Genomic DNA, 27702 nt, shown 5'->3' on the forward strand with positions numbered 1-27702 from the left:
GCCCGGCCACAAAGCCAGGAGCGAAAACTGATCCTGGCTGTATTTTCAGGGACGGCAAAAATCCCAATACGCCCCCCCTCCATGTCACCCCCTGGATAGTGATAAAGCCGTGCCCACGGTTCGATATAACCCCCCCCCCGCCCAAACCTGAGATGCCACACGTTAGATGACCTTTCACCCTGCCCTGCTACCATGGCAACAAAGTAGCCTTCCGAAGGTGCGAACTCGTTGCTCCGTGACGGTTTTGACGTCCAATGATGCACCAATGACAAAGAGGAAGACCGCCAACAGAGCTCGGCACCGCCTGGAGATGCGGATCGTTTAAAAAAAATTAATCGGATGAGTAACGATGTCATAAGGCTCCAATTACGCGTAGATTAGTTTTTCGTAACAGACGCTGCAATTAGCCAAACGGCAAAGGCATTTCCAGCCCCCAATTAGGAGGAGCTACTCGCACAGAGCGATGAGCCCGGCACATTTCCCATGATGCACTTAGACCTTCGGCCACACTGCAGCAAAGACGAGCCTGTAGCGTAATACGGGAGGACAGGCAGCCAACAGCCGCGCTTACCAGCCACAATCACAGATGCACGTCTCAGGAAAAAAAACTTAGTTATTTCTCTGCGTGACTTTCACCATTAGGGAGGGATTCGGTCGAGGCTCTCAGGGGATTGTTGTAAGGGCTAAGCATAGAAACAAAAAGGAAATTCTGTTCGGTTCGGTGGGGCAGAGGATGCACCCCGGCTGAGCGGGAGACCCCCCCCCCGCATGCCTTCAGCCCCTGGTGCAACACGCCATTGTCCTTCAGTTACAGTGACACACACCGCAGCTCAGCACTTCAGCTTTCACCCCCGTGACAATCGCACCTGGGGTTTATCCGTCGTCCCAGAAAAGAAAGCCACACCTCACGGCCGCTGAGGAAGCCAGATTACGTTTTTCCTAAGGACACGTGTGTGCCGTTTGGCCTCGCATCTCATTTTCGGGACGTCTGCGATGAAAAGAGCTGCAGCTTCAGCACAAGTGCCCTGAGTCGAGGTGGCAGGTGAATTCAGCACCGAGCATGTCAAATAAAAAAGCAAAAATGACATTTTCCTAAGCTGTGGAAACTCTGGTGATACAAATGGCCACGCCGCAAGCTCAGGAAACAACAATTAAATTTACGTTCAGAAACCTGCATGAGATGCAAATACACGGCCCCAAACGGCAACCCTGCATTGATGAGTCAGGCCTCGCTGGCTCCCTCTGGTGTTGGACCAACTGAACTGCGTCCACCGCAGGGACAATGCTGATGGACCGTGATATTCTGTCGTTCTCCTGCTGTCCGGACGTCGGATCAATGTTGGGATTAGGGTTTTTTCCCAAAGAAATGATTCGGAGGTCCCCATTTAGATAGGTACGCCAATGTGTGTGTGTGGGCTTTGTCCAGGGACCGATCTACCCAATCAGGTGGGACTGGACTTTGTCTAGGGACCGGCCCATCCAATCAGGTTGTGCCTTTAACCTCAGCTCACTCAAGCTTAATTGTAGTTTATTGATTATCAGGTTTCTGTCCGCCGATTACCGCAGTGAGTTCAAACGGGCCACTGCTCACTGATCTGGTGGAGCTTCAAGGAATGAGGCCCTCCCCAGGAGAGGGGACAGGTGGGGGGGGGCGGGGGGGCGGGGGGGCATAACATTTAGGAAGCCATCAGACTGAGCAAACAGTCAAGCTGGGCAAACAGATTCAAACTACAGAGAGGAACATGGCCTCAATCAAAGAAAGATTCTGTAATTAACTGACCTGTACTGTCTGTGTAGGGCTGTTCAGCTAGGTGGCACACACCATTATTATTATTATTATTATTATTATTATTATTATTATTATTATTATCATCAATGTCTCTCCAGAATTGTAGGTTTGGCTTCACCCTCCACATTTCTTCTAGTTACTCGCATCCTGTCTCTCCATAGTGTGTGACCTGTGACCTGTGACCTTGGGAAAGGCGATTGGCCACCATGCCGGAGAGTGTGCTGCTACTTGCCACTTGGATGTGGCAGAGGGACACGTCGGCGAAGGACAGTCGGACGTCCTGGAGGAAGCACTGACTCAGGCAGTGCCCTCTAATTGCTCACAAACTGCACGCTCGCAGTTTTATAAGCCTGGAACGTCGTAGCTGCGCAATAAAACAACGGCACTAAAAAGAAAATCACGCAGCCTGCGGGACATCACAAGGTTTATGCGATAATTGAAGGAAACCGCATTTCTTGGGCGCGGAAAGCGAGCCTCGTTTTGGAGGCAAGGGAGAGACTCACGCAGTGACTGGACTGTCGCAGAACCGCCCCTATTAGCGGACGGACCCGCATTCCCCGGCGTCCCTCGGAGACTGTAATACCGAAAGTGGAAGAATTCGGTGTTGGGGGGGATCCATAAAGCACAGGGATGGCCCCAGGCACACCAAGCCAAGGGGGGGGAGTGTGGGGCATGGTGGGGGGCCACCAGCAAAGGACACCACACAATCAAAGGCTCTAACCCCCCAGTGGGCAGTTCCACCTGAATGCTCATCTCGCACCTCATTTACAGCTCAAGAGTCTGTTCTGGCTCAATATCTCACTCCCCCCCCCCCCCCCCCACTACATTTCAATATTCCAGTAAATCTTGCAGTTTCATCTAAGACCATAACCTTCATGAACAGGCATGAGTAGTGATCGTCTGTGGCCAACTGGGGGCCCCTAGATCTCAGGGGCCCCACGCAAACACGTAGTCAGAGCGACGGTGATCATGGCTGCTGGGAAGACGCAACCAAAATGGCAGCAAGCCCCCTCCCTTCCCGAAGCCCTCATTAGTTAAACCCTCTCGAGCACTGAAGGAAAAAAAAAAGAAAACACAGCAAGAGGCAATTTGTTAAACGGCGGATCGATGGCGGACCCATGAGGGGGATTTAGAAGACAGATAACACGCGCCCAGGGCTCCAGGGGCGCAGTGAGACGCAGGATGTCAGCAAAGCTTAGCACACAGTGCCGGGATCTCGACACGGAGCAGGAACAGACAATCCCACAGAGGAAAACGCGGGCCGGAAGCGGAGCGGGCGGGGTCTGGGAGCCGCCGGACTGACCTGCCGTTGTCTCGGCCCACGCCCCAGACGCGGATGCTGCCGATGGGCTGTGAGTGGAGCACAGTGCGGTCCATGGCGTCCATCAGGTTCAGCAGGTTGTTCTCTAGCACCAGGTACATGTCTTTGCCCTGGAGACGACACAGGAACGTGGGGTTAAAGGTCACAAGGCCTGGCAGCCGCTGGGGCCAAGCTCACAGTCACAAAGCAAAACAGCTCACAAAGGACCAAAGCAACCAGCCACTCAGAATCATAAAAGCACCCATCCTGCTCAAAGTCACGGCCGGCCTGGAGCCCGTCCCAGCCAGTCACGGCCGGCCTGGAGTCCGTCCCAGCCAGTCACGGCCGGCCTGGAGCCCGTCCCAGCCAGTCACGGCCGGCCTGGAGCCCGTCCCAGCCAGTCACGGCCGGCCTGGAGCCCATCGCAGCCAGTCACGGCCGGCCTGGGGCCCATCGCAGCCAGCACCAGGTATGAGCAAACCACAGACAGCATGCCAGTCCATCGCAAGACACCTACACACAATTCTCTGGGTTGTTTATGACCCCAGTTAACGTAAATGCATGTTTTAGGACTGCAGGTAAAAAAGAAAACCCACATGCAACCTCCACACACACCCAGCAGGGACCAGTGCTCGAACCTCCAACCCTGGAGGTGCAAGACCTCAGTGTTGCCCGGCGAAACCAAGCAAGGTGAAACTGCTAAATGGCTTCCAATTCATCTCTTGGAAGAACAGAAAGCAGGACAGGCTGAAGTTCCTGCCCATAGCAGTATTTCACTAGCAGCCTGTTTATTAATGTAGAGAGGAGTTTATTTAAAGGTATGGCATCCACCACAGGCGATGGGGGGGACTCATGCATATTTAAACACTCAAAGTGGTCCTTAAGCGGTAAAGATTTTAAGGTGCGATTACCAACCACATTCATTCATTTGGGAGGCTTTCCCAAAAACGAGCCCTTAAAAGACCCCACTTCTCAGGAGGGATTCCCATCAGCCCGGAACCTTCCAGATGGCACCTAAAGGGGCCACGTTAAGTTAATGGCCCTCGTTTTGCCACTCCCCCACCAAAATTAAATGTTCCATGCTGTGTCATCTGAAGTGGGCCAGTGCTGGGGGTCGGAGGGTGCGCGCTTATCGCCTGCGGGCGCCAGGCATGTCCGACGTCTGCAGCTGGCCAGCAGGACATTTGTCTTGATCTAATGGACTGTCCTCCTTGGAAAGTGCAGACGTGGGAAACAGGCGCCTGTCTTTAAAAGAACTGACGTTTAAATGACGATCCACACATGTTACCAAAGGGTGACAGAGAGGAGGAGCTCATTGTAGCGGTTTGGGGCCGTGGGAACAGGTATTTACTTAAGTTTAATTTAATGTTTTCATCAAAATGGAACATATTATTTATTACCAGTGCTGAAAGCGAACAGATTAGCATATTACCAGTGCAAAACGCTAATGGAGTAGCACATTACCAGCACCTAACGCTAAGGGATTAGCACATTACCAGCACCGAATGCTAATGGCTTAGCACATTACCAGCACCTAACACTAGCAGAATGCTAACAGATTAGTGCATGGCCAGCAGCAAACACTAGCGGATTAGCAATTTACCAGCACCTAACGCTAAGGGATTAGCACATTACCAGCACCGAATGCTAATGGCTTAGCACATTACCAGCAGCAAACACTAGCGGATTAGCAATTTACCAGCACCTAACGCTAAGGGATTAGCACATTACCAGCAACTAACACTAGCAGAATGCTAACAGATGAGTGCATGGCCAGCAGCAAACACTAGCTGATTAGCACATTACCAAAGGTAAACACTGACAGATTGGTTCATTATCAGTGTCGAATGCTAACAGATTAATGCATTACCAGCGCCAACTGCTAACAAATTAGTGCATCCAGTGTGGAACATAACAGATTAGGACATTACTAGCATGGAAAATAACAGATAAGCGCCTTACCAGCGGCGAGTGTTAACGGATTAGTGCATTAACAGCACCGAACACTAACAGGTTAGCGCATTAGCAACGCCGAACATGTCTACGTCTGGCTGTTTCCTTTTCGTTTAATTCTTTCATTAAAAAATAAGAGGTTTTACTCTTAAATCCATTTCCCGCTAAACTTCTTCATTGCTTGGGGAAATGGGGGGGGGGGGGGGGGGGGGGGGCTTTTTAAGGAAGAATAACGGCAGTTTCGGGGGGAGACGGCTGAGATGTTAACATCCAGCCCCTCTGTGGGTAAGCAGCCCTCCGCAGGACCCCCCTGCCCACCACCTAGGCCTCCCCTGATTTATTGCCATTGCATCAGGGAGCCACAGCCTGAGATTTACACCTGGGAGGGGTCAGTATTCACAGTCCATCCCTCCCCAAGTGCACATTCTTTCAGGTTAGTCCAATCTCAACAGTTTCTGTGCAGTCGCACATTGCAGAGCTCTGTGAAATTTTCCCAGAATGCACTAGGTGGTAACGGGGGACACTCGCTGCCCCACACAGCCCGTTTCCTTTAACCTTACCCCATTCCACCCTCAATGGATATGTCCCAAGAGCAAGCCCAGGGGCCCCACCCAAACCCACCCCCCCTCCAACGCAAGGCGGCTTTTCGCCTTGAGCCTTTTAAGGTGAGCCGCACCCCACAAAGGATGATCCATGTCAAATCGCACTTTGTCACGGAGGTGTTATCTGACCGGGGGCTTTTCCAATATCTTTCGCCGCCAGCCACACCTATAACCTAAACGCTGCCATGGGCCGATTGGCCACATGTTCCATCCCGTCTCGTCGCCTGGTCACATTTGTGACCACAAGGGGGCCCCACGCTGATGTGTGGGACGGCTCCACACCGCTGGCTCCCGGGCTGTGTGCAGGTCACATGACCTCACCCGTGCTTGTGCAGGTTTTTTGTCAAAGTACTTCGGCTCTCTGATGTCACAAAACATACAGTCAAGTAAGCTGGTGCCCCTAATACTAACCTGTGTGTGTGTGTGTGTGTGTGTGTGTGTGTGCATGTCTGTGGCTCATGTATGTATTACACTATGGAGAGATGTCCCAACAATGTGATAAAAACCTGTTATTTTGACATCCCCACCAGGGGAAACTCAATTCCATCAAAACAGTAAAAATGCTAAGTGCTGGGGTCCTCACCTCCCCCCAGATGCCCACAGTGTCCCGGATGTCATTCTTGCAGTAGGACAGCTGTCGGATGCAGTTGTTGACGGCCACACTACTCTTGCCCGGTGCCAGGTCGTCCTCTGCCATCTCCACCCAGCCCAGGGAGCGCACAGCAAAGCTCTGTGGGAAGAGGGAGGGGTCGCATCGTTACCGCGAGTACACACGGACCACAACATCAGGGATTAATCACGGCCAATCACACCCCCACACAGCCGCAAGTATGCATAAATACACCAAGAGGCAGCCACAACAAGCCCGTAAATCCACACTGCTGTCGGTCCTCCCCCTCCGGAACCCTACAATAAAGTTCTGTTATTACAATCAAAATGAAATAAGGATGAATGTGAGCAGGTGAAGGCAGCTAGTTTGGAATAGGGGGACGTGCTCAGGCAGAGACCAACTCATCTACAGGGCGAAGACGCCGGTCGTGCTGCTCAAACGTGGCTGAAATTTAGCGTTAAGATAAAGGGGGAAAACTGCTTTGAAGTAAACACTATAATTTTGGCAGTTCCACGCTACAGAGGAGATCCTGGTCTGGTTACAATTTCCCGTCAGCCTGAAAACATGGTGTTCTGGAGTAGCAGTTAATTCCAGACCCAGAAGTACATTTTAAGAGCCCAGCGAGCAGAGTCTGGAGGACCTGACTGTCTTTGGCATGTCACCAGCCTGCCGGACCTTGGGCTCTGTACAGAAATACTCCAGCTAAAGGCGCCTGGTGCTCAGGGCCTGTTCCACACCCTGCAACACCTGAGTGGCTCTACCTGGAGCGTGAAAGGATTGGTTTTGCTTTGGTAGAACTGCATCCAGAAAGTCAGAAGTTGCATTCATTTAGGGAAAACCTTTCATCCAAAGCGATGTACAAGTGAGAAGCATCCAGCACCTCCATAGCAGTTCGGGTCCAACAGTAATACAGTCAGTCTGCTGGCCATGGGATTCAAACACACGACCTTCTGGACACAGGCACTTATTCCATAACCTACTGAGATACAAGTGATCATCGTGCGGACAGGTAACAGCAAGCTTTGCAGATGAACGCTTCCTCTCTCCGGCAGCACTGTGACCAAACCCTGCCCCCATGTGGCCAATCAGATCCAGACCCTGCAACAAACTCCCACGGTGAATGTGGCCTTACCAACTCCCTTTACTCACATCCGCAGTTCTTTAAATATGACTTGTCATTTTCTTCTTTTTCATAATATATATCATGAATAATTGAAAGACAGAAGTCCCTCTGTGGCCGCTGAGCCCTTGAAAGGCCTCCTTAGACTCACCGCAAATGAACAGATCCACATACTGCATGCAACCCCGAAAACGACGTGATAAAGCTACGCTGCACTGCCCTCGTGTGGCCTGGAGGTTCTCCTACGTCGCTGATTACTTGCATAATATCTCCACGACGGTTCTCCGTGTCTTCTTAAGGCAGGCCGTGATGTCGACGGAGTTCCGGATATGGGATTTCCCTGCTTACACACAGGCCAGAATTCCCGGGAGAGCCCCTCCCAGCCGAAAGACAGCCCTGAAATATATGGTTTGATAGGTCTTCAAGTTCTTGAGAAGCCAATCCTTGATGGTTGGTGTCCACATGTAGGTGAACTACTCTGAACACCTAAGAATCACCTGAGCTTTTTGGAAACCTGCCTACACACTGCAAAGTTTAAGGTTCAAGAAGGGACACCCTCAACAACACCCCCCCCCCCCCCAAATCTACCCCAGAATTCAACATCAAGTATTTATGTTACTTTCCAGATCTCGCTGTGCAGACCTAGAATTTAAGTGCACCTCATGGAACTTGCAGGAAATGATGTCATCCCTGGGGCCCCGGGACTCATGAAAAATCCAGATGGCGATTAAGGCAGAAGGCTTGCGTAACCTCATAGCACAGCAGCGTTAGCCGGGATTTGGGACAGGTTTTCTGTCCTACCTATCGGCTTGTGGTCAGGTGTGGTTCATCAGAAACCAGGCAGGATGGAAAACCTGCTGGGTACCAGCACTTCAGGATCAGGACTGCCTACCCCTGCAATGGCACCTGGTACTGACTGCGATCTCGGCTCAGGTGAGTTGTACAGGAATATATCACATTCTTTTTTATCCTACTTTCAATTCTAATCCAGAACATCCCTGAATGAAACCCAGTGGTACCTTGGAGCATGAACTTAATTCGTTCCAGAAGGCTGGTAGAGTTGTGGTTTGGTTGAGGTCCAAGTTGAATTTTCCAATAAGAAATAATATAAATGAATTTAATCCGTCCCAGACGCCCAAATGACTACTTAAGCCTAAATACCTAACTAATGATAGAAAGCACTGACAATCAATATAAAGCTAATGCACGCATGCAAAAATCACACATAGAAAAGCGATAAACATTAAATAAATGAGAATCCCACACTCCGAAGCGAGAGCGGACAGACATACACCATCTTCAAATCTCCTTCAAATTTCCTTTTTAAGTTCTGCAGTTGCTCTCAGTACTTTCCTGTTTGGTTTGCTGCCATCACTGCTCACTTTCTTAGGGGGAATGATTACTGTATCACTAAATGAACTGTATGTAAAGCACAAGTAAATTCACACCGGAACACAGCTTTTGCACGTCAAACTCGGCCGAGAGGCACCGCGAGACTGAGAGCGATTCATAGGCATCAGCATCCCAACAGGCCCAATTGACTTTGTCTCAGCCCATCAGAGACGCGCCTCGGTCTGTACAAGTTTTAGAAGGTCTGCTTTGTTTTGTCATGTTTTATAAAATGAGTTTTCGGTTGAGCAATGCCTAGAGTTTTCTCAACCGAACCGTTTGAGGTCCGAGTTGGTTGAGCTAAGAGGCGTTCGAGTTCCGATGATCTACTGTATAACAATAGATCAATATGCTGTGCTTGCGGTCACTGGTTCAAATCCCAGGGTCGGCAGAGTGATGTCACCTTCGGGCCCCTGAGCGAGGCCCTTAACCCCAGCTGTTCCAGGGACTGGCTTCCCCTGCTGTCTCAACAAAATGAACATTGCTTTGGATAAAAATGTCGGCTAAGTAAATTAAATGTAAAGAGAGATTCAGCATATAGAGCTTCATAAACCCAGCCTTCTGACAGGACTAAGTTCGTCTTTGGGTCTGTTATGCTATCACTTCAAAGCGGAAATAAAATTCTATACGCCAAGTGAAATTATATGGTAACTAATCTATGGTTTAATTGGTTTATGAGACATAACACTCCTTCTAAAGAACAATCTAGCCGCTTAATCTGAACACAGAGGCTGAGCCCTTTGCCCCACACCAGCGGGGAGGATCAGCCCTGACAGGAGGGTAATCGGCACTGAGGGCAGTGATTAGTCTTCTCTCTCCATCCAGCCCAGTCCTCTGATCCAGCATAAGCTCCCCCAGTAATGAGGGGCTCTGAGGGGCAGGGGAGAGTGGACCAAAGCAGAGAAGTTCTTAATGTCAACTCCTCCGTTCTCAACTGGTCCTTTCATTGGCTGCTTGTCTTTAGCTGGTCCTGTCATTGGCTGCCTGTCCTAAGCTAGTCCTTTCATTGGCTGCTGCTATCATTGGCTGCCCATCTTTAGCTGGTCCTGTCATTCGCTATCTGTCTTTAGTTGGACCTGTCATTGGCTGCCTGTCTTTAGCTGGTCCTGTCATTGGCTGCCTGTTATAAGGTAGTCCTGTCATTCGCTGTCTGTCTTTAGTTGGTCCTGTCATTGGCTGCCTGTCTTTAGCTGGTCCTGTAATTGGCTGCCTGTTATAAGGTAGTCCTGTCATTCGCTGTCTGTCTTTAGCTAGTCCTCTTCTTTTCTGGTCCCATGGCTGAACAGAAATGGAAGTGACCAATAGTCACATGACTAGTGGGATTATCAATTTACCAAACCAGATTTCGTAAATTGTCAAACTGACAAAGTTACGTCTTATTGCAAGCACAAGTTTCATGAAAACCTGCATAATCCAAATTATAACTGCCTTCTTTATTATGCATCACTTGTTTTAATATATTTTACATTAACTCCGTAGTGTTACTACGGATGTCGTCATCATTTATAACACCTTGCATCAGATTGTCAGTGCTGTACCACCACAGCACGACGGCCTGATGTAGAGGAAGGCTACAACGGCACAGGGTCACACTGAAGGTCTGGAAGTTGCTGTAAATCTGTGTGTACGGGACTGTCATGGGGAACAAGCACTGTCTCAGAGTTAAGGCAGCTGCAGGTATGATGAAACACGTGTGGGGGGGTGGTGAAGCCTGACAGAACACAGCCTCAGCAGCCAACACATACACAGGCTGCACAGATGGACAGCAGGAAAGTGGAGGCAGGCTCATTTACTGCAGCCTAGATCACTGGCAGACACACAGACTGCAGCCTGGATCACTGACAGACACATAGACTGCAGCCTGGATCACTGACAGACACATAGACTGCAGCATGGATCACTGACAGACACACAAACTGCAGCCTGGATCACTGACGGACACACAGACTGCAGCCTGGATCACTGACGGACACACAGACTGCAGCCTGGATCACTGACAGACACACAGACTGCAGCCTGGATCACTGACACACACAGACAGCAGCCTGGATCACTGACAGACACACAGACAGCAGCCTGGATCATTGACAGACACACAGACTGCAGCCTGAATCACTAACAGACACACAGACTGCAGCCTGGATCACTGATAGCAAATAGAGTCAGATGATTGCGGATAGCTAACTGGCTAACATCTTGTACATAAGGAAAACGTTAATTTAATATTTAGCATCCCGCGACCCAGTAGGGTAAGCGGTTTAGAAAATGGATGGATGGATGAATATTTAGCGTAGTGACTGTTTGTGGCCAACAGGGGGGCGAACCTCGGGGGCAACACGTGTGCTTTGAGCAGTGAGGAGCGCAGAATAAACGGCCCTGTGCAGCCTTCCATGATTGGTTACTAATTTAAAAACTTTCACACCAATCAGCTTGACAGGATTTCCCATTCATACAGCTGGATATCTCACAGGTGTGATCCTTTGTTCCATTTAAACTGGCCGCAGTCCTGAGGCTATGCATCACTGTGCAAAACTGTACTGCTGCTGAGCAAAGTCCAGTGAAACTCATACAATATAAACTGTATTACTGCCAGTGAGTGTGAGGGTTGTTTTGTGTTTGCTTTCTCTCAATGAACTTTCTTACATCTAACACTGGTTTGTTATTAAGTCAGTGGAGAAACGGGGTGCACTGCTCCAGACAACCTGAAGGGGGCAGCCTTGCAGCACAATAAGGCCTTTAACACTAATCCCGGCCAGGGAGGCACTGATCTGTGATTCATCATATATGTCCCTGCTGGCTTTGAAAAGCCAAATGACACGTCTAACACAATTTCTCAAAGACTGTCAACACAATTTAGAATCGATACATCCCACCCTTTGCTAACAGGAAGTATACTGATTATTTTGTATTTCTATCGGTGTCTCAGCTAATGGTTATTGACACACGGTCCACGAATACTGGGTTTATGAACATGCACCATCATATGCAGTTCCGTCCCAAACACAAGGTGGCATAGTGGTTACAGTCGAATGCAGCTACACCACGTGGGCAGGGAAGGTTCCAGATTCCCGGAGCTTCCTGTTCCCTGCGCCACAAGCTGCCAAATCTTGCCAAATAGTGCCAGACTATATCAGACGATGCCAAATGGCAATTTCAAAGGGCTTTTATTTGTGAGGCTTGTTCTCCAGGGAAGGCGTTTGTGAATTCGCACACCATGCACAACCTATTAGCCTTAATTAAAAACTCAAGCCACCCACGTGGAGAAGCAATTAATTGGTTCCTCGTTTGATACATCCTCATTAGAGCTTTCGGATATCAAACTTCCATCTGGATGTAATTAACTGCAGTGTAAACAGGGAGGACAAGTTTAGGTGGGGAAAAGAAACATCATATGGCTGAAGGACAGCTTAAAACTTTACAGATATTACATTAACGGCAGCAGGACTGTGCTTGCGGTTCTCACGTTTAACAGCAGGTGGCAGCGTTTTTAGAATGGCATGATAACACATTTTGCACAAACAGGCGTGGCAGCTTAAAAATTTGTTGAAGACATGGAAGTGAGATAGTAAGGAATAGCAGATGGGAGGTGGGGGACATAATCTATTCCGGCACAGAGTTAAGGTCCGAGTTCATTCTGAATCTGACGGGAACCATCCAGGAAGGCACGCTAGGGGGTGCTAGGCGTGGGGCTGCTTTAGGAGAAGGTGGGAACGTCTTTGGCTCACCTTAGCTTCTGGGCTTCTGCTAACCACACGTGGGTCCTCCTCATCTGCCGGGGCTGGATGCCTGGGGAAGAGAGCAGGCTTAGGACCAGAACCAGAGCCAGAACTAGAACCAGAACCAGAACCAAAAAAAGCCCCTGCTTTTTCAGAGTCTGCTGGATGGGGACTTACCGCAGCTTGAGAGAGGCGTACCGCAAAGTGGCGCCTTCGAACTCCTTCAGGCTTGGGTCGGGGTGGACCGTCGCCTCCTGCAGGTCCTGTGGAGAGATGCGGCGATGGGGGATCAGTGCCCCTACCCCGGCATGCGCTCTGTCATGACTGCCCCCCTCCCCGCAGACATGCAAGGTGTGGAAGCTCGAGACCCATCTCTGTGAAGCAGCTTGCAGGGATGTGGAAGAAGACACAACATGCCCAGCAAAGGCCCCCGACACTGACAGCCTCAGTTCCCGCCACAACACGGAAGGCACTAGAAGGACGTACGTGAAGTCATGAATAATGGCAAGATGGTTTAAAACGACGAGTGAGGGGTGGGACGATGAGGGCGTGCGGGGGTGACTGGCCATGCTCGTGCTGTGGTGCGGCCCGGTCCGGCCCGGCCCGGTACGGCCTGTGTAAGTGCACACATACACCAGCATGGATACTTGCCTTCCAGACCTCACTATCAATCTTTCCCCCACTGAGCAGAGCAAATTCACTCCACGGCTTTTTCTACACACAGTTTATGCAAACGGACGAGGGAGGGAGACACCGAGATGGGGGGGGGGACAACCAGACAGGGAGGGGGGACACCAACATGAGGGGAGGGCACCCAGATCGGGAGGGAGCACCCAGATGGGGGGGGGGGGGGAGAGAGAAACAAACAGAAGGCCATTAGCGCTGTTTCCTCTCATGTGTGGTTTCTCTGTGGTGGGGGTGGCGGGGGGGTTAGTGCTCACAGTGAACCAGATGTGATACTAGGGGCCGCAAGATGGGGTAGGTGGGGGGGGGGGCAAAATTCTTACAGAGGGGTCAACCGTATCATTAGGCAATGATATGTTTTGAATCGGTGAGTGACAGGGGAGGGGGCCCTCCAGGAACCCATCAGCTTTTCCCCTCTACCCCATAGCCCCGCCCCTGCATGTGCCCCAGTGCAAATCTATACTCCTCACCTCATATTACCCACTCCAGGTGCATAAAGTAGGATACTGGGAATTTTTAAAAGGGCAGGAACGTCAGGTGGATGAGATACCATCAACCTGGAAGCTGTTCTCTGGGAAGGTGATGGAGAATGTCCAGTTAACTGTGTGTAGGGTTATGTGTGTCTCTAACTGCCAGGGTGACAGTTAAGATCGTAGGACAACCCCCCCCCCCCAACCCAGATAAAAGGGACACATTGCCCTGGGGGGTGGGGGGTCACTGAGGGTGGGGCCTACCTTGTCTCCATCCACTTGCAGGGTTTCTGACTCTCCTGCTCCCCCATGGAGGGTGACGATGACAAGCGGGGCTGTGGGACAAACCGGAACGTTAGCATGACCTGGGGGGGGGTAGGGGGCTGCAGAGTTTTTTTTTTCCTCTTCTCCGTTGTCAGCTGTTTTTCTTTCTTTCGTTTCTTTATCTTTTGTTTTCCATGTTTTTGCATTCTTCTATCTTAATTATGTTGTAATGCATCACCACAGGCACATGACCAGTGCCCTGAGGCGACTGTGTTGTGAAAGGTGAATTGAATTGGACTGAATTGAATTGAACTGAATTGAACTTTCAGGACGTGAAATGTACGTCTCTGCTAAAACCCAATTTGTTCACTCATCCAATCCCTGGAGCCGCGGTGAGGTGGGAGGGGCTTACCGAGTAGCAGCTGTTGACGAAGCCACATGACGGCACAGAGGCATCGGAGGAGGACAGTGGGACAGGCTCCACAGAGCTATCGGAGGCGGGGCTTCCAGGGCGGGGCGGGGCCCCAAAGAACACGTCCGCATGCGTGAAGTGCTGTCATCCATGGAGGGGGGCACAGATTAAAGGAGAAAAGGTGAACTTCCACACTGCTGAGTAGAAACAAACAACGAAGTCAGGACATCTCCGCTAGCAGGTGCCTCAAGAAAGTTAGGTCTGTCCTCAAGGACCCCTGGAATGCCAGCCGCGAACTGTTGCCATGGAAACACTGCGTAACAGCTAATGCCGTCAGGCAGTCAGGTTGCTACTATCGGAAATTTGCACTTCACACTTTTCTCTTACTTTATTCTGTTTGATTTTTTGTTTGTCATTTATTTATCTGTAATCTCACTTATTACTACTACAAGGAGCAGGTCATTTCATTCCCGGCAACCACTGCTGCATGCCGCACTGCTGCTGCTGTGCATTTAATAATTAAACTCTAATTTGAAGCGGAACAACAGCTGGTAGCTACCGGTTTTTGAAAAACCTGGAAAAATAACAGTAAGAGAACATTCATCCTGAATGGACCTAATACTTCACTTGTTCTGCTGCTTGTGGAGGAACCCACAGGGGAGAGTAACCATGAAGGTCTGAGATATGGCCTTCATTATGGTCTGTGGTGGGAGTCCCGCCTCCCAGCATGCAACAGTCCAACAAGCGACATCACCTCTATCTCCCTTGTGAGTAATTGCTTGCTACCCAGCCTGCCTCTTATATGTGGCCTGGAAATCAACCGTGAGGCCTCACTGGGAACACTGGCCAGTCCGTCTACAACACAGCGCCATGCCTGAATCTAACCTTCTTCTACCATCCTACCTCCTTTGCTCTGTCCGCACTCACTGAAAAGTCAAGGCGGAAAAACACAGTAATACCCTGTGGAGGTCAAGGCAATGGCAGGGACACTGTGACTGATCAGAGAAACTCTGTAGGAGTCAGTAGGAGAACTTCAAAGCCACAGAGACAGACCAAGTCTTTCATCTCCTTTTAAAACGAGACAAGAAAACCTATCACTCACAAATGGTGGGAATCTACATTTAACGTTCTTGGGGAAAATATGTTCAGATGGAGCCATCTGTACTCTCGGAAGCCCTCGCCAACAGAATGCACACTTGATAATCGTCTATGAATCTTCATTCTTCACTGGAGCACTGATAAAAGCGGAATCACCTCGTTCTCGGAACTCGACGAAGGGGTGGGGGAGCTGACGGAGGCCCTGCTGGCGTCCTGCCGCCCGGGGGGTAGCGGGGATGGGGACCCTGGCCTAGCACCGGGTCTCTCCCACTGCGTGGCCCCCGTGGGGATGTGCCAGTAGTAGATTCCCGCCATGTCGTTGATCTTCTTCCATCCAGGGGGCAGGTCTGGGTCTGTCTGGAAGGACTGCTCACTCCAGACGTCTGCGCACCACCAGGATGGGCAGGAATCAACAGCAAGAACAGGCTTCGGCAGACACTTTTGCTCGACACAACACTCTAGCGTTTGGGCCAGACCTCAAGGCCAATCAGCATCCGACGGCATGCAGAGTGATTGGGGTTAAGGGGCGTTGCTCAACGGCCCAACAGTGATATGATTACTCTGTGACCATGGGATTCAACCCAACCACCTACTGAACACATGTCCCCCAAAAGCACGCTAAGTTGTGTGTGCTGGTGTCACGCACACATACTTCAAGGGTACCATGCGTTCACCGATCAATATTAATGACAGCAATTAACTTATATAAAGCCCCCGTAAAACGTGCTTAACGGCTTTAATAATAAACACATCAAACTCGAATCGAACACATGCTGAATAATTAAAAGCAGCTAAATTATGGTGACAGTTGCGCAGAGAATTAAAGGCTTCGGTATGTTTTATAAATAGCTAAAGGCTGGGTTTTCTGATGTCAGAAGAGAAGCTGCATTATTTTACCAAACCCTTCTGGAAAGAGGCAAGGGCAGCATACGTCCGAGTACGAAGCAGGACAGCAGCCTGCAGTAGCCGAGAGGCCTACTAACGCGGTTCCTTCATACGTAAACACACACCAAAAGCAGCCTCATTTCCACCAACATTCATGGCTGTGGAGGAGCCGCGGGGACTCATTTAATTAATGGAACCAGCTGGATATATATATACACAGCTTTCGCACTTCCAAAGGTATTCTGATCTCCATGGGGAAACTGGCTTTCTGCCTGTCAAATCCTGCTCTATGAGACACACACATGAGATCAAGCTTGGGGGGGTCACAGCCCAGGGTCAGACAGTGTGCAGCGCCCCTGGAGTGGGAGGTTAAGGGAATTGCTCAGGGGCCCGACGACGGCATTAATATGCTGGGCCCTGGGATTTGAGCCAACGACCTTCCGATTACAGGTATTTTTGCTGACCCACTGAGCTCCAAACATAACCTGTGAAGACAGCTGATGTCCCAAGCAGCAGGAACTACAGAGAGGTTAGAAAAAGCTGGACAGAAGGGATGTAGTGATAGATCGATTAGGAAGGTAGATGGAGGGTTAGGGCAGACACGGTGCCGGGAGATCGAGGGTCTTTCCCTGAGGCTGACAGTCATGATCTCCATGAACCAGAATGATGTTCTCCCTGACTGATCTGCTGGGATAAGTGCTAACAGATCAAAGCTCTTCACATTTTGTTTATTTAAATAACGCAGATCAGACAGCAACTGAAGAAACTAAAGGCTAAAGGCTTCAATTATGAAATCACTGCAAACCTGGGATTTGAAATAGCGACCTTCCGATCACACTGCAATCATTGTTTCAAGGGGTGGTCTTGGAAGCAGATCTGTGCCCAGGTCTTCACCAGAGAAACCAGACATTAACCCACTGGAGATGTGTGCAGAACAGGGACAGTCAGCCATCTAAAACATCAACGATCTGCCTTTTTCAGGCCTGCTCACTCAGTCGAACCCAAACACGCATAGGCTCATGTTGCCATTTGTACATTGGCTTTTGCATATCTCCAGGAAGAGTGATCAGTTATATTCTCAAGGGCCCAAAGCAGATATGTTACTCTACTCAATATGGGATTCAAACCAGCGACCTTCCGATCACAGGTACCGAGCCTGTAAGCCACACACTTCCCTCACGATTGCAGTCAGATGCTTCACACCACCAGGTCTGTGTCTAGTTCCCATCCTGCATAGATTGCAGGTCCTCCGCTTTCCAGAATTTTCTGCTGTGTTTGAGTGTTGAGGTACGAACTGGCGTCACATAGAGCAAGTCCTGCTCCCCTCCCCCGCCAACTTGCACACTGTGTTTCCGAGGATAGGCTCCAGGCTCACCAGATATATATGACATGACTACAAACGTTATGTGTCGCATTTCAGTGTGTGTAGTACCTGAAAGCACCTGCAGGCGGCGGTGCCCATCGCCATGGGAGACAGGGCCCTCTTTCGCCTTCCCCACAGGATCGGGGTAATAAACATAGCACGCCCCACGGGGCCTGACAAGGTCAACAAATTACTGCCATTGAGCCGCACAGCAGAAAGCCCCAGATCGAGTCAGAACCATGATGAGTGGCTCTAATCTGACCAACGTGCCGCACCAGCACAACAGGGGGCACTGACGCCTCACGTGTCCAGGGTTGTGAGTTCGAATCCCGCCTCTGCTATGTTATTCCTGTGTTGTCTGGGTTTCTTCTGGGTACTCCAATCCAAAGACATGCAGTTAGGCTAATAAATGTCTCTCAATTGCAAATATGTACCCCAGCCCAGTGCCCTGTGATGGACCGGCATCCTGTCCAGGGTGTACCCCAGCCCCGTGCCCTGTGATGGACCAGCATCCCGTCCAGGGTGTACTCCAGCCCAGTGCCCTGTGATGGACTGGCATCCCATCCAGGGTGTACCCCAGCCCTGTGCCCTGTGATGGACCCGGCATCCCGTCCAGGGTGTACCCCAGCCCCGTGCCCTGTGACGGACCGGCATCCCGTCCAGGGTGTACCCCAGCCCCGTGCCCTGTGATGGACCGGCATCCTGTCCAGGGTGTAACCCCAGCCCAGTGCCCTGTGATGGACCGGCATCCCATCCAGGGTGTACCAGCCCATACTAAGCATTTAGAAGATGGCCACAGAGATCATGCACAAGTCACCAGGAGAAGAAAAAGTCCTGCACATATTAGACACTTGCAGCACCACACCTAAGTGGGAGGGATGTGACCCCAAGGCTCTGTCGGTGGTGTGAAGCGCCCCCCAGTGGCATGGTCAGCAGCAGGAGAGCTCACACCCTGTGTTATCATTCCCCCGCCTAGGACAAGGGGAACATCATGCTGGGCTTATGAGAGTGACGAAACCTCCCTACCCACCCCCCCCCCAGCCCCCAAACTCCCACCGCTCACAGCAGCCTGGCTGATTAACACAGTCCACCCCCTCATGTCCCCAGAGTTCTCCTGGACCTCCTGCCCTTACACCATTCAGCAGGACTGCAGAACGCTCACTCGCTCCACCTGCACCGCCCTGCCGGAGCCAAGATCTGGGATGAAAGGAACTCCAAACACATGGGAAACATCCGGGAGGAGTGGAATGCAGACGGGGGAACATAAACCGTGCAGGTACTGGCAGGTACGGGGTGCGAACACACAAACAGAGGGATACACACACACACACACACAGCGGGATACATACACACACAAACAGAGGGGTATACACGCACACACACACACACACAAACAGAGGAATACACACACACACACACACAGAGGGGTACACACGCGCACACACACAAACAGAGGAATACAAGCACACACACACACAAACAGAGGGATACACGCACACACACACACAAACAGAGGGGTACACACACACACACACACAAAGAGGGGTACACACACACACACACAAAAAGAGGGGTACACACACACACACAAACAGAGGGGTACACACACAGAAACAGAGGAATACACACACACACACACAAACAGAGGGGTACACACACACACACACACACAAACAGAGGGATACACACACAGAAACAGAGGAATACACACACACACACACACACACAAACAGAGGGGTTACACACACACACACACACACAAACAGAGAGGTACACACACACACACACACACACACACACAAACAGAGGGGTACATACACACACACACACACAAACAGAGGGGTACACACACACACACACACACACACAAACAGAGAGGTACACACACACACACACACACCCACACAAACAGAGGGGTACACACGCACACACACACACACACAAACAGAGGGATACACACACACACAAACAGAGGGATACACACACACACCCACACAAACAGAGGGGTACACACAGCACACACACACCCCACACAAACAGAGGGGTACACACGCACACACACACACACACAAACAGAGGGATACACACACACACACACACACACACACAAACAGAGGGGTACACACACACACACACACACACACACAAACAGAGAGGTACACACACACACACACACACACCCACACAAACAGAGGGGTACACACGCACACACACACACACACACAAACAGAGGGATACACACACACACCCACACAAACAGAGGGGTACACACACACACACACACCCACACAAACAGAGGGGTACACACGCACACACACACACACACACAAACAGAGGGATACACACACACACACACACACAAACAGAGGGATACACACACACACCCACACAAACAGAGGGGTACACACACACACACACACCCACACAAACAGAGGGGTACACACGCACACACACACACACACACAAACAGAGTGATACACACACACACACACACACAAACAGAGGAATACACACACACACACAAACATAGAGATACACACACACATACACAGACACGCAGCAGCAGCACCTGGCCCCAGCCAGAGCTCAGAGTTAGCAGGCCGGCCGATTTCCAGCGGATCCTGCCTGTCCGGGAGGTCTGGCACTGGCTCCTCGGAATCACAGAGCTGCGCTGGAAATCGGACCCAGAGCGAAAGGATTCCCAAGTCATATAGCTGGGCTCCGTGATTCTCAGCGTCAGTGTCCCCCTGACCATGAAACACAGGGAGGGGGCACTGGGGGGGCAGCGTGCTTCACCCAGTATGCCGGCTTGTCACTCGCGGGGATCCGGGGCACCCAGTCAAAGCCACCCCCGCCCCCCCCCCCAAAAAAAAAGCGCCCGATTTGGGCTCCCGTTTCCCTCCCCCGGATCGGCAGGCATATCCCCGAAAAGGCTGCAGCCGCATGGTACCTACCCCCATAATCGACAATGACGATGGCCAGCATGTAGTCCTCTCCAAGCATCATGACAAGCGGCGCTGTGTGTCACTCGCATTGACGGAAGCCGAAACAGGGCACCAGCGCAAGGAATGAACAATATCCCATCAGGCGTCTGTCTGTCTGTCCCCCACCCCTCCCGGGACCGGCGGGAACGGCGGAGCGGAGCAGTGGCTGACTTCCTGTCTGGGTCACGCCGCCCCCCCCCCCCCCCCCTCCCTCACGCGGGAGCATTAGGTAGCGAGAGGAAGCCGATCATTCGGAAATGCTCCTCCATCCAGGCACCTTTTGTTGTCGTAGCAACCTGAAGATCATCTTTCCTGCAGTATCACCCAGCGCAGAGTCATGTGACCTCCACCAGCGAGCGAGCGAGCGAGCGAGAGGGAGGGAGAGGGAGACGAGGGGAGAGAGGAAGTGCTGGGCAAATCTGCAGCTTCCCCAATAGTAAAAACAGACCCAGGGACGCAACACAGGAAGACACACTTGCTCAGCAGCTCACAGGCACAGGTATGAAGGGGAGCTCGCAGATCCGAAAGTCCCACTCACAGGGGCGTTAAGACAGATGGGATGCCAACACGAGAGAGAGATTAAAAACACACTCCCTAGGTGGCACACTAGTTTAAACCCCCACCACGCTGAGTACCAAAGTTATCCTCCACTGTAACGACACAGTGCCCAGGAAACATACAGCACAAAACCAAACATGGACTCAGAAAGCACAGTCAGAGCCCCCCCCCCCCCCCCAAACAACCCCAACACCATCTGTTACAGATTTACAGCTTTCCAAGTAATCAACTGCCCTCTTAGACACGAAAGCATCACCAGGCCCAACATTCAGGTCCCTAAATACCACGGTGTAAACCTACAAGGACAAAACCTCGACTTCACCAAATGGGGCACTGATCACAGAGCTAAGGGAGGAGGTGGAGGTGGGGGTAGGGAGTAACCAGGCAACTGGGATGGGTAACCGAGTCAACCGATAAGCATCACTCGGAAGTTATGAACCGACAAACTTCCGGTTTTCTGTGCTGGTCTAGCTTCAAGGAGGCATAATTACATTTGGAGCGTGAACTGTGTGGATTAGCAGAGGGGCTCGGGGGACCTTGAGATGAAGGCTTTGGAGGGTACAGCTCCAGTGGACCGCCTCGGCCTCCATTCCCGGGGGGGACACAGAAGCCCCAGGGAGGACAAAGGAGGCTGACAGGCTTTGCGTGATGCGGCTAATGAACGCCGTTAAGAGTGCATAAGAGGTCTGACTCAGTGGCTTAGTATTCTGCGCATATGATCAGAAGGTTGCTGGTTCAAATCCCTGAGCTGGCAGACTGATGCCACTGTTGGGCCCCTGAGTAAAGCCCTTCACCTCCAGCTCTCAGGGATGCTGCATGCTGGCTGACCTTGTGTGACCCCCCCAAGCTCACTCTAACCTGTATATGTCTCATTGGGAGCAGCATCGGATAAACGAAAAGAGAAATTCCCCCACAGGAATGAGTAAAGTATCACTATTCTATTTCTGGAAAATCACCGCAGGCGTGTTTACCTCACGGCATGAAAGGCGCGTCTGTTTGTGCAGAACCTCTGGCAGCCTCAGCCAAATGCTTTAATGCAGCCTCTCGGAATGAGGTTTATGATGCAAACACGATGTATTTTAATGTGAATGTAGCAGTGGGTATGCACACAGCATCTCCAGATCGTGTGGGTGGGAGCAGAGGGCGGTTTGGGGGCGTTTAAATCTCTCTGCGGGGGGAGAGGGGGTCTATTCTTAAATTAAACATCTATGTTGTTACATTTTCCCCGAGTACAGCAGATACTAAAGCCGACGGCTGCAGCATTCCCGAAAAGATCCACAGTTCGAGAAGATAGTGGCTTCTTCTGATTCCTTTTGACAGTATCGATCAGTATGTCAGGCTGGAACGGGATTCTGTCTGATTTGCTATCTGCTCCGTGTTTGATGACATCCATCATTCCTCCGCGCCGATCGGTCAGTGACTCTGTTTACTTTAGGGTGGTGACCTCGCAGACCCGTAACAAGTCTCTCTGGCACATTGTGACCCGACAATCCAGGCACGACGCGGATTCGCAGATGGGAGGTCATTTCAGATGCAGGCGGGATGATTTGCTGTCAACCCGTGAAAAAAAGGTAGCTTTGTATTCCTCCAATATTCTGTTTATCCTCGGCGACCACACGAGGGGAATCTCATCTGCTGATTCACGCTTTGATAGAGAATGTGCTGACATCCAAATCAGCGTGGTAATTGAAAGCTGGGAGCCCATGATAGCCTAGTAATTGCTGTGTTATGTTACCATCGAACACTGACGGAATTATAGCATTTGACTCACTTACTTTGTAATGGAAAACCGTAAGTTTGCAGTACGGCTTGGGTCTGGCTCGGGTACGGCTAAGATACAGTTCGGGTCCGGCTCGGGTACAGCTTGGGTCCAGCTCGGGTACGGTTCGGGGTCTGGCTCGGGTACGGTTCGGGTACGGCTCAGGTACAGCCTGGGTATGATCTGGGATCAGCTGAGGTATGGCTTGAGTACAGCTGAGGTATGATCTGGATCAGCTGAGGTATGATCTGGGATCAGCTGAGGTATGATCTGGGATCAGCTGAGATATGGCTTGAGTACGGCTCGGTTGCTGGTGGCAGCGGAAAAGACAGTAGGCTCTGCGCTGTGGGATGATACCGTCAAAGGAAGTGAGCAAAACAGGCATCTCCTAAAAAACTGGGCAGGCCAGGACAAGCACAGACAACCAAACTGGACCGTAAATAAAGCCTGATAAGACAGGCTACCTTTTCCAAATTCAGGTTGTACGATGAGTATTGATTTTTATGCAGAGGCATACACAGGGATTGGCTTTTCTCCATCATTCACCGATTCAAAGCATATCATTGGCTAACAATAAGATCCCTCTTATGCGCTGCACCTTAAAAAATCCTAGAATCGCAGCTGTTTTATGCAAACGCATTGTGTTTTTGTGCAGGATACTAGCTAACTCTGGCTAAATACCAGAACACCTCATATTAATAGAGAAGTTTCTTTTAGTAGGACGAATGTGCAAAACTTGAGAGCACTCGGAAAGCATTTCTCTGCCTCAGAACCTCTGCAAAAGTCTCTGGCCTGAATTAAGCGGCTGCTGTTTGCGCAGCTGTGAACCCCATCCACGTTACGTATGAGGCAGGAAAATCCAGTGGAAAAAAACATCTCCATAAATATTCCACTTTTCCCTTGTCTGAGGCGATTCCGAAGGGAATGAGACATAAAAGCTCTGAGTTAAGAGTATATACAGTACAAACCCTGCACTGCCAGACTGCCACTGCAGACTCTGTAAACATACCCAGAAGGATATGGGTTCAAATCCCACATCCATATCTCCAAGCAAAACTTCACATATGCTTACCACCCTTTCTCTCGCACTCCTAGCTTTCATCACCTGTACTTCACTTGGGACTATCTATTAAACAAACACAGATGCACTCATCCATCACTGGCTGGCGTGGGTGCTGTCGTTCTCCCCACTGCGTCTCCATTGCGAAGTCACTACCCCAGCACTACCCACAATGCCCTTCTCTTGTTATAAACAGGCATACAAAAACATGTATTATTTTAGACAGTACATTAATCCATTTCCCTAACTGTACTCACTAAGGAATGTCCAAGTACTAACGTTTAAGTGTAAAACTCTGACTGGTACTTTACATTTCTAGCAAACACACATGCACTGCACTCATTTGACATAGTTTGTCATAATTACAACTCATTAACGAGACGCTTTTTCCCAACGTAGTACAGAAGTGAAAGTAGGGTCACCCAGTCCCTGGAGTACCTAGGGGTTAAGGGTCTTGCTCAAGGGCTCAAGGATCACATTACTCTACCAACCCTGGGATTTGAACTGGCAACCTTCTGATCACACACAAAGCCCCAGACTAGTACGTTCCACCGCGAACGTGAAACCTGCTTCTCCCTGCTCACAGCTTTGGATGCTTCTCCAGAAGATCAGGCAGGATGCGGATCAGGTGCCACAAAGGAACTGATAAAATAAGCAAGTGGCTTCAGGCGGGGCCAACGTTCGCGGTGTGTGCCACAGTGTGCCATGACCGCCCATAAAGGCAACCTGGCTGCCGCTGGCAGAGACCCCTTATTACCACGGCATGCCACACAGCCAGCTCCAGGACATGTCTGCTTCATCTACAGAGCCAGTTAATGAAACCCAGACAGACTGACAGAAAACAGTACTAAACCCATAGCATAGCTCTAGAAGAGGCTGTGATTATTCTCCCCAAATGTTCAACCATGGTTTTCTCATCTTAAGGGGAGAGAGAGGCTGCCGTTTATTTAGTGGAGCGATCCGCCAGCGGGGCGGCTTCACCCCAGCTCGACTTTTAAATATTCATTTACTGGGTCTTTCTCTCTGGCTCCACCCAATTGGGCTTCACACCGGGACGAGGCACCGATCCAGGAAGCTCCGCTTTTGATTGCGAGTGATGTCCCTCCCTCTGAGCTCATCGCCGCATCTGTCACCAGCACCGGGACAGAACCAGGCCACAGCGCAGTGACTCAGGAGTTTGGGACTGCGGGCAGGGGGGCGGGGGGGGGTACGACGGGCTCCAACCACTGGCGGTCGGCTCGTCACGAGTAAACAAGAAGGGACTGGGGTCCTTTGATCCTTCTAGAACTCTCCCGCCTGTGTTCTCCACAGAAGAGCAGTTGGGACTCAATGCAAGTGGGACATGTGGCTTCCGCGGTTTAGGACACTGTGCCTCTGATCGGGAGGTCACTGGGTCAAATCCCAGGGCCAGCAGGATGATTTCATCCTTGGCCTCCTGAGCGAGGCCGTTAAACCCCACCAGAGACTCCAGAGACCGTCTGATCCTGCTTTCTCATCTGCACGTCGCCTTGGGCAAAAGCGTTTGCTAGATATAAATGCAAATACGTACGTGTTTCGATTGGTTCAAAGCCCCTAGTTAACCTCAGACAACCTTCAAGTTAGAAGCAACCAGCAAAATTCGATGAGATTCATTAAGCCAAACAAGGAAAGAAAATAAACAGCTTCAAGCTGAACTTCATTACAGAGGCATTAGAAATTCTCACGCTCTCTGCATCTGCAAGCCGTGTCATTTTTTAAATACTTTGTTGAAATGACTAACTCAGAGCCACCCCCCCCCACCAGAATATTCCAGGTTCTCACACAATGACTGATTATCCTGCTTAAATATAACAACATAAAGCGCAAAATACAATCTTTGATCATGAGTTTGAGTTTGAGCTTCTGGGTCTGGTCAGCATTAGCATCAGTAACAGACCCTGGGAAATTCCACCTGGCTGTGCATAGAAATTCAGTGTTACAGGGAACACTGCAGACAGCGGGACACCACCAGAGCAAATTGCAAACACATAGGAAACGCTGCAGAAGTATGTTTATGCGCACTGCTTAAAATCAGACAGTGAGGGGAGCGCACTGCTTAAAATCAGACAGTGAGGGGAGCGCCCAGCTTAAAATCAGACAGTGAGGGGAGCGCACTGCTTAAAATCAGACAGTGAGGGGAGCGCCCTGCTTAAAAATCAGACAGTGAGGGGAGCGCACTGCATAAAATCAGACAGTGAGGGGAGCACACTGCTTAAAATCAGACAGTGAGGGGAGCGCTGCTTAAAATCAGACAGTGAGGGGAGCGCCCTGCTTAAAATCAGACAGTGAGGGGAGCGCCCTGCTTAAAATCAGACAGTGAGGGGAGCGCACTGCTTAAAATCAGACAGTGAGGGGAGCGCCCAGCTTAAAATCAGACAGTGAAGGGAGCGCACTGCTTACCCGGATCCTCCGGGGAGGCAGGGGAGGCGCTGTCGTGGGACAGCGTTGTCCAGCTGGAATCCTCCTCACTGGGCACCAGGTTCTGGATGCGGTTGAGGGCGCAGTCTGTCTTAGCCCCCGTCTTGGGCTGATCCTTCTTGGCTTCGGGGCTGGATGAGGTGGAGGTCTCCGACAGCAAGGGGGCACACTCTGGACTGGGGAGCTTGGGGGGTAGGGGGGAGTAGCGGCGTTAGAGCGGGATCCTCCTCTGCAGGGTCCTCCTCTGCGGGGTCCTCGGAGGAATGATCTGGGGAAGTTTTGCTCCTCCTGGGTGGAGCTTGGTTCTCCCCATCCTCTGACTTCATAGAGATAATGCCCCCGCCCTTCCCCATGGTTTTTCCCCGCCCCCATGGCTGTCTCCACCCTCACTGCCCCCAGTTGTGTTTTTGTTGCAGTCCTGTTGCTCTGCAGCTTTGCGCAGCTGATTTGCCCCATTTTTGGCCAGCTTGGGATTGGGCTCTGCGCAGTTACCCTGAAGGGCGGCGTCAGCAGGGGGCGCCTCGCTGAGCCCCATCGCACTTTGGATGCTGGTCAGGGCATATTTCTTGCGACACTTGGGTGGAGTGGCAGAGCAATGCAGCTCAGGGGCGCCCTGCTTCATGATGTCACAGTTGAGCAGCTGGTTGTGGGAGGAGCGAAGGTTTAGCGAGGTGGGCGGGTTGGGCGGAGCCACATTGCAATTGGTCACATCGACTGTAGGCGGGCTGCCGTGGGATGGGGGCACACAGACCGACATCATTGCCAACGAGGAGTCAACTGGAGACAAAAGGTTATTAAGGAACAATTAATTAAAAGTTCATAAAAAATACTCATTAACTATATATAATTACATATTATAAAAAATACTGATCATGATTGAAGAGCAAATGTCCAAAACTCCCTCAGTCCATGAGATAAGTTTTGAGATAAGAAAATTTCTGAGGACTTAGTGAGTTTTTGGAAATTTAATGAAAGTTCTTCATTTGATTACATGAGGACCGAGTGAGATTTGAGTCCCAATACTGTAATGCATTAGGAGGAAGCCTAACTTTAGGATATTAGTGGTCGCATCTCAAAAACAGCAAAAAACACACTGAGTTCTGGAAATTTGCTCTTCAATTTAGTAAAATATCTGGCCAGACAGACAGACAAACAGACACTTTATTAATCAAGATTTAGAGCAACTGTAGACATCCTGACAAAGCAGCAGAAAGTACAAACAGGCCACAAACAGCGATGCTCTGTGACCC

At 50.7% G+C, this 27702-nt stretch overlaps 1 protein-coding gene across 1 annotated transcript in view; it reads right to left on the reverse strand.

The window, feature by feature from the left end:
- The window catches only part of LOC125705308 (amyloid beta precursor protein binding family B member 2-like), a 44565-nt gene extending 17590 nt beyond the window's left edge, over positions 1 to 26975 (reverse strand). The window contains 8 exon segments of the mRNA XM_048971800.1: positions 3093 to 3220; positions 6228 to 6374; positions 12489 to 12549; positions 12657 to 12742; positions 13131 to 13193; positions 15564 to 15790; positions 26435 to 26652; positions 26654 to 26975. Coding sequence (XP_048827757.1) covers positions 3093 to 3220; positions 6228 to 6374; positions 12489 to 12549; positions 12657 to 12742; positions 13131 to 13193; positions 15564 to 15790; positions 26435 to 26652; positions 26654 to 26805 — 1082 coding nt within the window. The 5' untranslated portion in view covers positions 26806 to 26975.
- Between the last annotated feature and the right edge of the window lie 727 nt (positions 26976 to 27702).

The sequence above is a fragment of the Brienomyrus brachyistius genome, chromosome 12 (assembly GCF_023856365.1).
Source record: "Brienomyrus brachyistius isolate T26 chromosome 12, BBRACH_0.4, whole genome shotgun sequence".
Lineage (NCBI taxonomy): Eukaryota > Metazoa > Chordata > Actinopteri > Osteoglossiformes > Mormyridae > Brienomyrus > Brienomyrus brachyistius.